Source organism: Apteryx mantelli, chromosome 4, assembly GCF_036417845.1.
Source record: "Apteryx mantelli isolate bAptMan1 chromosome 4, bAptMan1.hap1, whole genome shotgun sequence".
In the NCBI taxonomy this organism is placed as follows: domain Eukaryota; kingdom Metazoa; phylum Chordata; class Aves; order Apterygiformes; family Apterygidae; genus Apteryx; species Apteryx mantelli.
Window position 1 is genome coordinate 71422939 of NC_089981.1, and position 15353 is coordinate 71438291.

The 15353-nt window shown below is 36.3% G+C and overlaps 1 protein-coding gene across 1 annotated transcript in view; it reads right to left on the minus strand.

Moving 5' to 3' along the window:
* Positions 1 to 15353, minus strand: part of TTC7B (tetratricopeptide repeat domain 7B) — a 154915-nt gene that overhangs the window by 54827 nt on the left and 84735 nt on the right. Inside the window, exon 16 of the mRNA XM_067295614.1 lies at positions 2787 to 2903. Within this exon, the coding sequence (XP_067151715.1) occupies positions 2787 to 2903 (117 nt within the window). The remainder of the gene's footprint in view (positions 1 to 2786; positions 2904 to 15353) is intronic.

Sequence of the window (15353 nt, forward strand, 5' to 3'; positions counted from 1 at the left end):
TGTATTAATTACTTCCTCAATCCACAGGCAACAACATGCCAAATGTTGCTGACAAGGAGAGCAAGGCTTAGTGTAAATATCTTTTAAACACATCACTGGCATCGTGGTTGGTTCCATTTTCCCAACGCAAACTAAGAACTGGAAAAGACGAACTATTTTCAAATGTACTTCAAGCAGCAGGCTGAATATAAACACTTCTGACATAATCTTTATTCCCTAAACTGTTCAAGATTGCATCAGAAAATTTCTAAATTTGTATAACCATTTAAAGAGAAAATATTTGTTTGTATGCTGAGTAAAGACAAAAGAAAACTGTTCTAAAACAGCTGAAAAAAGGTAAGGCAAAGTGTTGCATTTAGTGCTTACTTCATGTGGTATATCTAGTTATTCATAATTTATTTTCGTTAGTAAAAGATTGAGGACATTGAATTCAGCTTTATTCCACAAAAGCTGATTAACTGCAAGAAGAAATACTTAACATCAAACAGAGCTTATCAGAAAAGGAAATTTTTATCTCATCAGGAAAATGATATTTCAAAATTAGTTTCCAGTCTAAATCAGAATAGAAAAAGATGTTTCAAATGAGAAATGCTGTGAAGAATACTTAAGTCCTTGAACAACAACATTCTAAAAAGGTTTCAAGTCATTAAAAGACTTTAATGAAGTTCTCCAATTGTTTCTGGTGGGAAACACTATTTTCAAACAATGCTTTTCAATGAAAAAAAAAGTGTGTTAGAAATTACAGAGGCTGTAAAATTTAAGTTTTCAATACAATCTTGCATTATTATTCTTTTCCACACCTGGAGTGCAGCTGGATGAACAGATCTTAACAGTCAAATCTCAGTCACAGTGATAACTGTTGGACAGCTTTAGACCACCTTACGTACCTTATTTAAATGATACAATATTAAGTACTCAGCCATTAAAGTTCACATGGACCATCCAAAGAAAGGCTGTTGCTTGGTATCTGTATTATATCGTTCAGTGTAACCGTGAACGTGTGATTTGTGAAACCTGGCTCCCTCCATCATGGCTACCCACAGCTCTTTTCTACTCCATTCCCTATTTGTTTTTAATTTCTTTTTGTCACCAAAACCCAGAGCCTCAAGAAAAACTTCATATGTTAAGCCAAAAAAAAAAAAAAAAAAAAAAGGCAGGAAAAACTGCATCAGATGCAAGGTTTTCCTCTTTAACTTTGTCACTTAGAGGTTCTTGAAGAAGAACAGAGACAACAGTTAGCACACACTGCTGTTTGAAGTTGACACAGCCGAAGAGCAAGGTTTCAGTCATAATCACTGCTGATATCAGAAGGGATACGACAAGCCATGATTAGAGTCCTGGTCTGTATAGAGAATGTAACAAGAGAGATGGAAGGTGAAAAGTCTTATCGGAGCATGTGCAAAGCCTCACACTGAAATTAAGCTTACACAGAAATCGTAATTATTCTGCACAGCACAGCATTCTGACATTGTGCTTAAAAACAAACAAATGAAAACCAAAAAGACCCCACCACACCAACCCATTAGACTGGAAGAGAAATACCCTTGCAGGTCCTTGCTGCCACTTCAATGATTTAGAGTTGCAACAAATTCTGCTTGGGCCTTTCTGGCCCCGACGTGCTTGCTCTTTACCATCTCCGAGTCTTGCTCCCAGGTCCACACTGCAGTGTCAGAGTCTCTTTGAAGGAGCTATGTCCAACTCTGGTCCCTTCCCAGACTCCTCCTGCCATGCTCTCCAAACATTTCAGCTCTGAACTGTTCACTAGCTCCCTAAGGAAAGGGGCAGTTTTCCCTCTCTGCCCACAAGGTTCCAATTCATCCAAACTTCTTAAAGGAACATATGTATTTACATAACCAAGATCGAACAAAACAGAACAAAACAGATAATGTTCATCATAATGCTAAAAAGGTACCTGATGCCTGCTGGTACAAGTTGCTTCTCCTGTAGCATCTCTCCTCCAGAGAAAGCAACTGTCAAACCTTTGAACAACCAGACAGCAAGAAATTCTGCTTATCCCCTTCTGCAGGTACTTGATAACATGTTGAATAGCACAGGTACCAGCACAGCTTGCTGCACAGCTCAGTTGGTGGCCTTCCTCCAGCATGAAAACTGATTATTTACTCCTACTCTTTCCTATTTTTTAACTGAGTATTTATTCATACAAATATCTTCCCTTTTATTTCATAGCTTATCTAACCATGTATCAGAAAGTACCTTCACAGAAGCCTTTTAGAAACCTAAACAGAACTATATCAACTTACCAAATACTTATTGATCCCTTTGACGAACTGAAATAGGTTTGTAAGCAAGACCTCCCTTTACAAAAGTCATGCTGACTTTCCAAGCATGTCAAGCATCCATGTGACCTCTAATTCTATTGTTTCTATATTCTTAATTAAGTGGATCAGTGAAAGCCCTTGAACTAAATTTACACTACAGCAATCTCTCCACTAGCCAGGATAACAGGGACTCTATAACCCAGATCAGGGAAAAACTAGACAATACTAGTAAAATGAGCATGGCAGAGTTATCCACAATCTGTAATCACATCTCATCACAGCAGAGTTCATTAGCTTTGGTGCACCTAACTTCACAAAACACAGGGTGGTTCCTGCATATCCATCAACTGCTATCTTTTACACTTCAGCCTCCAGTTCCTTGCATTCTCAGAGTTTGCTCGTATGAAATACCAGAACAAGCAAAAGCATGACTGCTGACCTAATATTATCCTGGGACTGAGCAACATACTCCTGAGTTTTGCAGTATAGAATTCTACAGCATCTTACCTTGGGTTAGTGAGATTATAGCAGGATTTCCAAATCTGAAGCATGTGTTTACATGTAAGGAGTGCTTCATCCGGGCCTCTGCACAGGGATTCCAATTTGACTTTTGTAAACAGTAATCTAGTGAAAAGGAAAAGGAAATTAAAGGAGAAAGACTCAGATTCAAGCAGAACATATTTTCAATGATACCCAGCATCTGACCAAACTGGAGAAAACATAACTTCAAAGACAGTTTTAATTTAAATATTTCATGAAGTAATTACAATAAAGTCAAGCATCTAACGCTGTCATCAAAATAATAGTGTTTATTACAAGATGGCCTTTCAACTGGACAGAAACATTCATTTACAGGAAAATTTTAAGAAGTTAAAACAAGACAATATGATTTAGTGAGATTAGCAGGATCATTAAAGCAGCACTTTATATGAGAAGAAAAAAGAGAAGTCTTTGTTAAGGAAAATCTATGAGAAAAGAAAAATATTTTCACTAACTGGATCAACATAATAGTTATTTAACACAGAAGTCAGGAAGGAAAACAACTCAGTACTGATGCATACTACTTGCTTATATATAAACTTCTTTATCATTGACTTCTGTTATATGAAATGGAACAAGCTATAGCAAAAAAGATACCATTAGGCCATACAGATTTATGGAAAGTAGTCAGTATTAGTAAGGTCAAAAAGAAAATCTAGCTGCACTCTACATTTATGTTGCCATAACAGAAGGCACTGAATTTGATGTTTGGCTTGAATTTTGAACATTCTGAATACTTCAAAATGATGACCTGAAGAAAGAGCATCATTCATTGAACACACAGCAAGCTATTCACAATCGTGTTTGCTGGAAGCCACTATAAATTAATTCTGATTTCAAAGTTTGTTTCTAGTGGCAGCAACACAAATTTAGCCTTACTAGAAGATGACTGCATATTCCTTTTATCAGTAGATGGTTCTGCACAGAGGTAACTTAGATACGAACCTTCCTGGATAATTAAAGAATATAAATGGAATATGACAATAAAGAAGCTAGTCAATTGGTATGCATGCTTACAAAAGTCACAGCATCCGGGAACTGATAATACACTGGAAAAAATACTAATTTAAAGGCAATTTTTAGTAAATCGTAGGGTTACAGAGCACAAAGCAGGAAGAAAGGATGCAAACAAAACTGTTAGCCTAGTTTCCATTTTTAAACCCAGGTGTACTTTGGCATTTTATTCCAGTACAACCTTAATCATCCTAAGTGAAAAATTTATACGATTGGTCATATGGTTTGCGTGGGAAGACTGAGAAGGATAGAGAGGGTGGGCATGTGTGAAGGCTCAGAACTTCTGATCTCAAATACAAACTTCAAGGCTGCTAATAGTAACCGCAAACTGCCGGAGGGTTTTCTCAAGAATGAGAAATGACAGCAAGTGCTTCAGCAAGTTACAGCTAAAGCTTTAGTGTTGTGCTGAACCTCTTATGTAGAAACTACCCAGCATATAAATCTAACAAAATGAACCACGTTACCTTAATTCTCCAATGCATTCGTCAGTGGGACTGGGGAGAAAAGGCAATGTGGGACACTGAGGTAGTTTAAGAGAAGAAGCAGCTGTAGATAGGCTAAGTAAATAAGGTCATATGGAGTCTCACCTGATACTTTGTATGAACACAGAACAGAGTAATCAGTTATATTGGCTTAGCTTTCTTCCTATTAGTAAATTTGATTTTAGTGTATGGGGAACTATACAGCTCACCTAATCATGTTCCATTTGGCAGACTGATCCTCTCTAGATATTCATTTAACTAGGGCTATAACACTGGAAGAAGAAAAATGTCCATGCCCACTATGTTCATCAAGAGAGAAGGAAAAAAGAGAATAATCTCCTCTTCCCCTCGCAGTAACACCTCTGTTCTATTGTTCCAAACAGAAAGCAAGACCTGGGTACCAAAACCCAGTCCCTAAATCACAGGGATCTACTTCATACAATCCCTTTCCTGTTTCTTTGTACGTATAAAAAAGGAGAATGCTTTTTATTGTTTGAAAAGCCTATAAAAGTTTAAGTCTTTTCTAACTAGTGAAAGCACTTTATAAAGGTATGGAACTAAGTGACACTAAATTTACAAAGTCATTCCAGAAACAAGACAATTGCAATAGATACCTTATTTTGTACAGTTTAGAGAAAGACTGAATTAACACTAGTAGCCTTCAGTCATTTAAGACTATCAGGAGTACTGTGGCACAATTGAAGGCATAGGGCCAGCAAATCACCAAGAAGATTCAGTATGCAAGAGCTGAAAAATAAAATAAAAAATAAAATAAAAAATAAAATAAAAAATAAAATAAAAAATAAAATAAAAAATAAAATAAAAAATAAAATAAAAAATAAAATAAAAATTGAGTAGGAGACAGAAAGGGAGCGGATTTGATTACTAAGAAATGACTTAAATACATGTATACAAAATAGCAGGGGTCTGCACAGTCAAAATTGGAGAACCTGGGACTATTAGTGCAGGATTTGAGTGAAAGATAACAGAAGACATACACACTCGTAGGGATTTAAAGCAGAACTTCCCAAGCTGATGCTTTCTGATGCATTTGGAACACATTCTACGTCATTCCGGTTTCTTACACATTATGGCAATTGAGCCTGGAGGGTTACAGGTGTCCCAAAATACAAACAATAAACTGAAAGTATGATGAGCAAGTGTTCAGAAGTCTAATAAAGCAAGTCTAGGAAATTGTTTCTAATGCCAAAAAATACAAAAAAGTACACTAGTGAGGTGCACTATTATCCACACTCTAACCCAACAATAACCTTTTGAATAGAAAGGGTTGCATTCATAAAGCCACAGATAGCAGTTTCCCTGGGTCCAAAAACATTGACTATAAATCACAGAATGACTCTATGACATTACAGAAAAGTGAGGTGGGATAACAAAATAAAAACCTGCCAACTAAGTGTTCACTTAACAAATGGCAGATGGAAGAGAAGAAAGGGGAAGGGGGTAAAAGAGCAGGAGGAACAACACATCACAAGCAGGACTCTCAAATTCACCTAATTATTCCAAGTTCCCCTGAAAAGTGGCTGAAGGTACAAGCCTATAACTAGATAAACAAACAGCCCAGGAACAAGTATTATGAGGAAGGTTTTTTTGAAGCCACTGAGGTCTGTCATCTGAAAAAGCATTTTCTGAAAGGCCAACTCCAAGCATTGGTGGAAACAACCTTTTTAGAATACAGCCAGCATTACTGGCACAGAGAATTTTAAGCTTAAAAGGGACAACTGTGGTAATTCTCACACCTGTTTCTAACACATTAGAAAATTCAGTGAAGAATGGATAGAAAACTATCAAGAGATAGCATGATGAAAAATGAAGCAGTACATTTAATAACAGTATCACAAGTTATCTGGTTGTGTCTGTTTGTAAGAGTCAGATGTTTAAGTTACCGGCACACAAGACGCGATGGAGTAACTGCAGCATCGTGGAGCAGCACTCATGAGTAAAAACACAAGTCCTGAGTGACAGACAATATTCAAAATAGAGTAGAACCCTGGGTGTTAGGGATATGTCAAGCTGGAATAAATATAACAAATAATAAGAATAAAAATCTGTTTGGGTCAAATACTTTGGGAAAGGAAATAGGTAAAAGAGATTCTGTTGGAGACACTAGACTAGTGGGGCATCTGTTCCAGGGTCAGCATTTCATATGGATGCACATCTTTAGGTAAAAATGTAGAGAATTGTATCATTTTAGGGGAATAATTACCCAGGCACAAAATAGAGAACAAATCATACTCTTAAGTGGAGGAGCCTAGTTATTCTTGGAGCTAATAGCTGATAAATTTATGAATACTTACTGGAGCAGCAAATGACTCGATTACTTTAAGACTGTTCTCACTAACTAATGAGGATGTTATAAAATAGCTGCTTATAACCTGATCTATTAGTGGATTTTTACTTAAATAAAAGGATGAAAAACTCCAGATGGGTGTGTAACTAGGTCTTCAAATTTCAATAGGATAGACTAAAATTAACGCAAAAGTGAAGGTTAGCAAAAAGATATGGAGGGAGATGCTAAAACTTCAAGGAATCCCCATCTCAAGTTGAAGGGGTAAATCTTGGTGACTGAAAAGCCAATCATCATTAACCTTGTACAAGATTTCAGAAAGAAGCAGCGATCCTGTTTAGAATGGGGACAGACAAGGAGGGGTAGAGGAGAGAGAAAAATCAGCACAGAAAGCTCTCTCTCAGGCATATAGAGTTAAAAAGTAAAACTGAACTAGACACTGAAAAGAATATTTAAAAAAAGCCAGACAGTCTTGAGAAGCTTTTTTGTATCTAAATTGGAAAAAAGGAAAGAAATGAAACTACTAAAAAGGGAGGATGAAATGAAGATTAAGGGTAATTTATGAATTGACCACCAACCTTCACCATAATCCTAATCTATGTTGTCTCATACATGAAAACAAAGACAAAAGGAGAATGGGAATGCATTAAAAGCAAAGAAAGCTAATGCAATCAAAAATAATTAATTCCTCAGAATTATAGAAAGAGGCACAAGATTGCAGGCACAGTAAATGCTTTGAAGAAAATATCACATCCATAAGGAAAGCAGAACCGCAACTATACAGCCAACTCTTTTTTAAGAGGGAATAAACAGACCAATAAATACAATCTTAATAGCATACAAATTTTTTTTTTTTTACAAAAATAACATACAAAAATAAAAGAATAATAAATTGTAATAGAAAAATGGGTTATAGTATCAGTTTAATAGAGAGAGATTGTACCAAGCAATCTAGGTAACAGTTATTCCAGACCAGAACTGTCCAACAGCCAGGTCCATCAAGGTGAGACAGCTGCGAAGAGGGCAAATGTAATTCTGGAATGCATTATTTGAAGCAGAAAAGGAAGAAATCGTGCCATTGTACAATACCCTGGTGAGACCACATCGGAACACTGTGCATAATTCTCATTGCAACAGTTAAAAACCAACACACAAAAAAGGAATTTCAAATTGGAACAGCTGCAGAGAAAGGCTGTGAGGGTGATCAGACAACTGCAGGCTGCAGAGTACTAAAACACACTTAATTTATTCAGTCTAGCAAAACAAAAGCCAAAAAGGTACAATTCTTACCTATAAATACAGATAGGGCAAACACCATGAAGGGAGAACAATTTATCTAAAGGACAATCTTTGCACAAAAGCTATTAAGTGTAAAGGCATTAAAGACTATTAAAACATTAAGGTGGGAAATTAGAAGTCTCTCAACATTATAAATGAAGCTGTAAAACAGCCTGCTTCCTCACAGCTTCTTTTGGATAGGCTACAGAAGAGGAGGAGCAAATAACCTAAATTCCTCAGCTGCTAGGTTAATGAAAAGGACTATAGGATAGCATATCTCTAACTGCGGAGCCTTGTGACTTAGGAGGTTCCTGCTAGTGCTCTATTTTCTAATCAATATAAACTAATCTATTAAATCACAGTCTGAAGCTTTTCCCTGCCAACCGACCAGTGTCATTTGTAGCACAGCCCAGAAATTGTGATCAAATGCGATCCTGCATTTTTGAAAGTTCTCTCTGTGGCTTTCTGGATGCTTTTCCTTGCTAAATTATGATCAAGGAATTTCTTTTTCTGGTCCCACATGCTTCCTCAGTTGCCCAGTATCTGACAGAGAGATGCTCTGACTTCATCATGAGCACACTAGATATTTCCAATTTTTTTTTTTCCCGGATGAGCTGCATAAACATGTACATACTGACCTTCCCATGAATCTCAATATTAATTAGAGGGGGAAAAAAATTTTTTTTTTTCCAAAAGCATTTCAGTATCTGTTTATACACTCAGAGTAAGACCTTGGAAATCCACCATGCACTAAGTGAAACCAGCATTTGCTTTGAAAATTCACAGTTTTGCCTCAAAAACTAAAGCCATTTCCAGTAGCCAAGTTCTGTTTAGTCTGCTGATTGCTGCTGCAGAATGGAAGGGCTGAATTTCAAAAATAACAGTCTTAATTCAGCTAGCCTGTTTCACTTGTTGAAGTAAAATACCCAGATGCTACAGTCAAAGCCCTTCCACAGCACCATTCATAATGTCAAGAGATTAAGAGGAGTACATTTCTCCAAAACTGACTTAAGTTATTAAGGGTATTACTATTCTGGAGAATGAAGCCAAAATTCAAGGTAGTGAAAACAGATCTCTTACGTGACAAGTAGCACTGTAACTCTTCACATGGAGACACTTAAGTTCTTTCTGACGAACAGGCATGATTGATCTTGAGTGTCATTTTTAAACCAGGTGCTTTGCTTCTGGGATCAAGCAAGAAATTTCACATCTTGCTGTGCACTGCACTGCACCATATGAGCACACCAGCCTGGATCGGCTGTAGCTGGACATCTGTAGTCCACACACTACTGAATGGAAGAGATCTGTGTTCTTCTGATTTTTTTCTGAAAGCTCCATATCCACATATCCCAAACAAAATTTGGCAGGCTGCTCTCTTTTCAGTTAGGATTGGGAGCAAACTTCATCATTATTCTCTTATTATAGAAATTATTTATGTTTTTCAGGGCTTGAAGAACATAAGGAAGAGCCGTGCTGTCACTTAAGGTACGTGCTATGAAAAATATTACTCTGTCAGCACTGATGTCCTCACTGAGAATCCTTTAAGGGCTCTTCTGTGTGCAATAAGGTCAAGCCAAACATACTCTTCACAACAGTGGACAACTTGAAGATGCTAAAGTTTAAACAGATGCAACAAATTCCATTTGTTTACAATGGAGGATTAAAAACGTGTTATGTTTTACATAAATGGGATATCTTTACAGGATTTAAGATAACCTCTTTAAAGTAATGTAACAGTTTGCTTTTCTATTCTCAGCTAAAAGAACATTTTTTCATGATAATCAATCATTAAGAAAATGGTAGGAAGGAAGTATACTGGGAGTCCCATAAATATGCTAATAACCACCATAAAAAAGCCTTCTTGAACATGCAGAAAATGTCAAACAATAGCCTCATCTCCCTGACAACTACATTAATTTCTACAATAGCTTAAATATAAGAATGAACTTTATATAATCATTGTTAGCTAGTCTTTTACTCATTAATGCATACAAGAAAGACAGGAAATATCAGTTTTGTGTGGAGTTATATAATATTTCATTTTGTATTCACACTTAAGTGCCCACTTGACATATCCCACAACTTCAAATCCTGGAATGCTGGGAAAATTCAAGATGAATTGTTCTGTTTTTAAATAGTAGAAAGGCACTACATTTAAAAAAAATTCACTAAGTCTAAACATATTACTTGTGAAATCCCAGACTTATTACTATGATAATGATCCTGTACAAAGAAAAAAAAAAAAATCACAGAAAGCAAGGCAGAATGTAACACCAAAGAAAGAAAGATACTAAGATCTCTAGAAACAAGCACAAGTTTTTACAAACAAGCTAGGTTTCTTTTCATATGATCTGAATTTAATCAAAAAGAACTATGTAATGTGAAACTTATACATGCATAGTTTATACAGTCACATCTGTAGCAAACTACCATTACTGTAAATTGATTGTATAAATTAAATGGAGTAATTAAAGTGGAAAAGCAGTACACTGCATGTGTAAAATTAACTCAGACAAATACTATTCAATATTAATGATGTGAACAAATATGAATCTATTCACCTTTCCTAAACAACATATTAGCAAGTCACTTTTTGCACTCCACAATTACATATATGGGAAAGACCTTTGGTGATTGCTACAGGAAACATGAAAGAAATGAAACAGCTGGAAGACAAGCCTCAGCAAATTCAGTTTCTCCTGGTCAGTATATACTATCAGCAAGTGTCCTCCTGAAAGACTTGTAATCACTCATGAGTAAATGGTTTAGAAGAAAAAGGTTAAAATTAAAAGAAAATCCTGGTTTGCCATGTTAACTTCATTCACAGTCCAGAATTTGACAACAGTTCACAGATTGCAAGTTTACAGCTTTTTTTTTTTTTTTTTTTTTTTTTTTTTTTTAAGAGGGAGGGAGAGAGGGCTGACTCCTCATGAGAATGCCACTTGAATCCATCAGGACTCTAATTAATGTGTAATATACTCTCCTGATGGAAAGATCCTTATAACAGCACAGTAGGAAACTTTCCAAACAATTTGTTCAATGGCTGGTTCGACAGCTCTCAAGACAGATTAAAAGAAAAAATGAAAACAAAACAAAACAAAAACCGCTCAGCATATAGCTATAGGAACAAGCACAGTTTGTTCTAATGGGGAAATGCATCACAGATATAAATGACCAAAAAGAAAGCAAGAATGCTGGCAAACATGGAATTGAATAGAAACTCTCAAAGAACCAATTATGCTCAAAATAATTAACACAGCCCTTTCCAAAAGACAAGCAGCAGCTGATTCTCTGCAGCACTGATAAACAATGCTCAGATATTTTGGGCAGTTCTTGTTTACATATGACGAAAACACTGGACACAGTACAGAGCAGTGCTAGACGGATAACTGAAAGGCTACGGCGTGTGCCCTGCTGCCAGAAAGTGCTGCCGAGCTCTTACCAAAAAAGAGGTTTAGAGGCGACCTGATTACAGTAGCTACCATCAGACCATGAAGATACTAGTTTGCAGAGTAATTCAGTGAAGAATGATACAAAAACCAATGGCTGGAAGCAAATAATGGATCAGTTCAAATCAGAAACAAAAAAAACCATTTTAATAAGGAGTGCAACTCAAACACTGGAACAAGCTACAACACGCTGTAGTGGTGTCTCCATCTTCTAATGTGTTCATATCAAGACTGGATGCCCTCTGGAAGCTATGCTTCAGCTAAACCTATATTATTAGGGAAACTAAAGGAAATTTAGTTACTTCTAGTGTATAGAAGGTCAGGTTCCGTAAAAACTGATCCTCCTGCCCTTAAATGCTATTAATTTGAATATCCAATTTTGACAGATGTCCCTTCAATGCTTATTGTAGAAAGTTTACAGTTTCATATTAGTCAACTCTGATACACCTACATGATCAAAAATGAAAGATGACATAATTGCAAAAATCTAACCTACAGGGAGAATGCAAACATGGAAGTAGAGAGAAAAGAAATATGTGTAGTTTGATAAAGGAACTATTTATACATTAACCAATTTTAGGTGCATCATTTCTATCAAGCTGGTCACATCTCATCACCATGATAAGGTACAGAAAGAAATTCATAAAGGTGTCTACTGCAATTGCAAATTGAACTCTTGCACACAGAGCAAGTCTATTCCATTTTGAGTTCTCAGGGAAGCTTCATTATCAGTAAAGATGTAAACATAAACAGCACATAACAAAGCATGAAAAAGTTTTAAGTATCTTGAAATCACTTTTTGCATAACTGCACATATAACAAAATTAAACTTATTTCTTGATGATTTCTTTTGAATTTCTGTGACATTGCTGAGTTTCTGGCCAAGTCCTGACGGCAGACAGAAGCCAGTTTCCTCTAGCCCAATTCATCACATCAGCTTCTCATTTTTGTTTAAAGTCAACAATCAGGAATGAATTTCAGCCATCCAAGCAGCATTTGCAAGATAACAAAACACAATTAATGAGTACAGGTTACTGAATACAACAATCAACAATGTCTGTTCACATAATATTATTCAGCTGCTTCTATCAGTCGAGTTCCTTCAGGAAATCTGATTGTCTGAACCACTAGATTATCAAAACTGGCAAAAGGAGGTCAAGTAACCAAGTCTAGTCTTCGTAAAAACTCCAGAAAATCATGTAACTTATTAAAAAAAAAGTCCTCAGCTGTTTCTCAACCAATCACCAAACACACATATGGAAGATGTGAAACTTGATCCAAGTGATTCAGGACTGTAGTACCAATACAGATTATAAGGACAAACTCCTCCAACTTTGGCTGCACAGATCCCCAGTAGGAAGGTCCATGTACATTTAGGGAAACAGATGAAATAAAAAAAGGAAGATCAGACTCCTGTTTGAAGTCTGACTCACAAACAAACGAAAGATACAACAAAACCCAATCTCAAACCCTTTGACAACAGAACCTTATGGAAACTGTGAATTGGTACCCTTCCTGTGCATTGGATGGTCTCCTCCATGCCCCTTGAGATATATATTAGATATATATTATACATTAATATATTATTCCCTATGTAATTCATATGTATTTGCTCACAAAGCAGCAGCATTGCTTTCGGGGGGGGGGGGGGCAGTCAGTCCTGTGACTTTTGGTAGTTTATATACACTGTGTTCCATCTTATGAATTTAATGTCCTTAAGTTTTTTAAAAAAAAAAAAGTAAGACTGTAAACTATAATGAAGATAGTTTCTGACTAAAGCCAGAACAAATTAGTTATACTTGGAAACTTTTTGTTTGCTTCCTCTGAACACCCTGCGGCAGCCAGCTCATGGCCCAAACTGGGACTCTTTCAATCAAGTTCCAGAGAAATATCTACTGCCTAACCATGCCTAGGAAATATAATAGTCAGGGATAATCCCCTGAGGCCGATGACCAATTTGTGATATAAGTAATATCTGCCTATCAACAACATCTTATTTAATGAATCATTCTGTTAACAAAAAATAAAATAATAAAAACAAAAGGCCCAGCATGGGCGGGGGGGACGGGGGAAGGGGAATCACAAGCAACTGATATTGTCTTCAATGAGTAAGAACTAGAAACTTCCAAACTTGCAGAAAAATCAGTCTTGAGAACACACTGATCTGCTCCCAAGATCAAAATGGGATAGATTTGAGAAAGTTTATTGATACAAACCAAGGTTGCATCCTTTTTCAAAGTCAAGACTTTGGCAAGCCTGGCGGATTACTGCTTCTTGTCCAACCATATATTACTGTCCTTTCCTCAAATGATTCCCAGTACTCTTTTTATCAAAAGAAAATAAAAAATGCGAGCTATCCATCACCACGCACAACAGTGCAACATGGCTGACTTTTGGAAAACAGCATAGTGTAGTCCATTCCCTTTAATTGATAAATGCCCATGTCCCACAAAACATCAATGTATGGTACGTACCATCATACACAGCATGTACCAAAGAGCTTTTCTGTTATGCCCACCTTGACAACTATCAGAAGGCAGCAAGTTTTTTAATGAGTGATCTGAGAGGGAGGTTAAAAGGCTCAGTGATTCTGGCAAAGCTACTGCAGCTCAGAACGAGTCCTTGGGGGTCAGGAAGGAAAGGATTTAATAGTTTTCAGTGGAATGATACATTTGCCTGATGCTTCTATGAAATATTCTTGGAAGAAAAAGATTTCCATCACACTTCAGCAAATGTAAATGTTTAAACTGTGAACTTAGTCTTCAGTTGTCTTCAGACCTGTTACCATATGTCTTTCCTTTTTGAGTGTACTTCTTAACATTAAAATAACATGCTTGCATTCCTCAAATAACCCATCTGCTGTTTCCTACTTCTGCTACTTTAAAAGCCTGTCAGCTGTTATCCTTTGCAGTTCTCAATTTACAGCAAAAAATCAGCAATTAATATTTATTATTTTGTTTAATTACACTGACTTCAGGCAATATACTTTAAGAGCGCCAACCTGTGAAATAATGGGATGGCAGAGGGACCCAAACAGCTAAGACTGAGAAAATAATATCAAAAATATTTCATTAAGAAACCTAACTCTCTCCCCCTTAACTGAGACTAAACCTGAAGTAGAACAGATAAAAGTGTTATTTCAAGATTCCATATCATTCAAAAGTTTGGGACCACAAAGAAATAGTTACCTCAAAACAACTAAATAAAAAGATTGGAAAGAGTCATGGAAGAAGGAGTTTGTAAGTAAAGACTTCTCAGTTAATCCCACATCTAACTATGCTATCTATATTGCACAAGAAGTACAAGCCCAATATGAACCAATTCCTGCTTATTTCTCAATCTTTCTCCCATCCCCCACAATATTCAATTTAAAAATTACACTGATCAAAAGACTGTTTTTGTTCAAAACAAGACACTGCAAAGCTTCATGATGAAAGCTTTCAGAAGTCTGTAAGAGGGCAGAAAACTCTTTAAAACTGCAGGATTGGAGTTACTTGCAAAACACACTTCTCCCAATTTAAGAAATATTACCAACATTTAGTTAATTAATCCCCACTTGTGTACTTAGTATGTTCATTACCAACATGGAGCGCCTAATATTGGCTTTTCTCTTCCAACTAGCAACAGTATAGAAGCAAGTTTAATTCAGTATTTTAGCAACAGAATGAGAACATAGTCAACTTTAGACTGGAATTATGCATATCTGGGCACTGCCTTGAAATAAGTGATAAGTACAGCAGTTATCTTGGATCTTGATAATAATATGAACTCTGAAAATTCTTTCACCATCACTGAAGTTTCACTACAAAGATGTAGTTACCACAAGTACAGCTTTATAGTAGATGCTGATGGAAATAAACTGAGCGAGGAAAAGTAGCCTCAAAAATTAATGCAATACAACAACAAATACCTTGCATCATCTTGAATGCACCTTCAAACTGTAATGCACACTCCTGAGACTCTTTACACAATTACAGCATGCAATCATTAGATTAAAATAAATAAA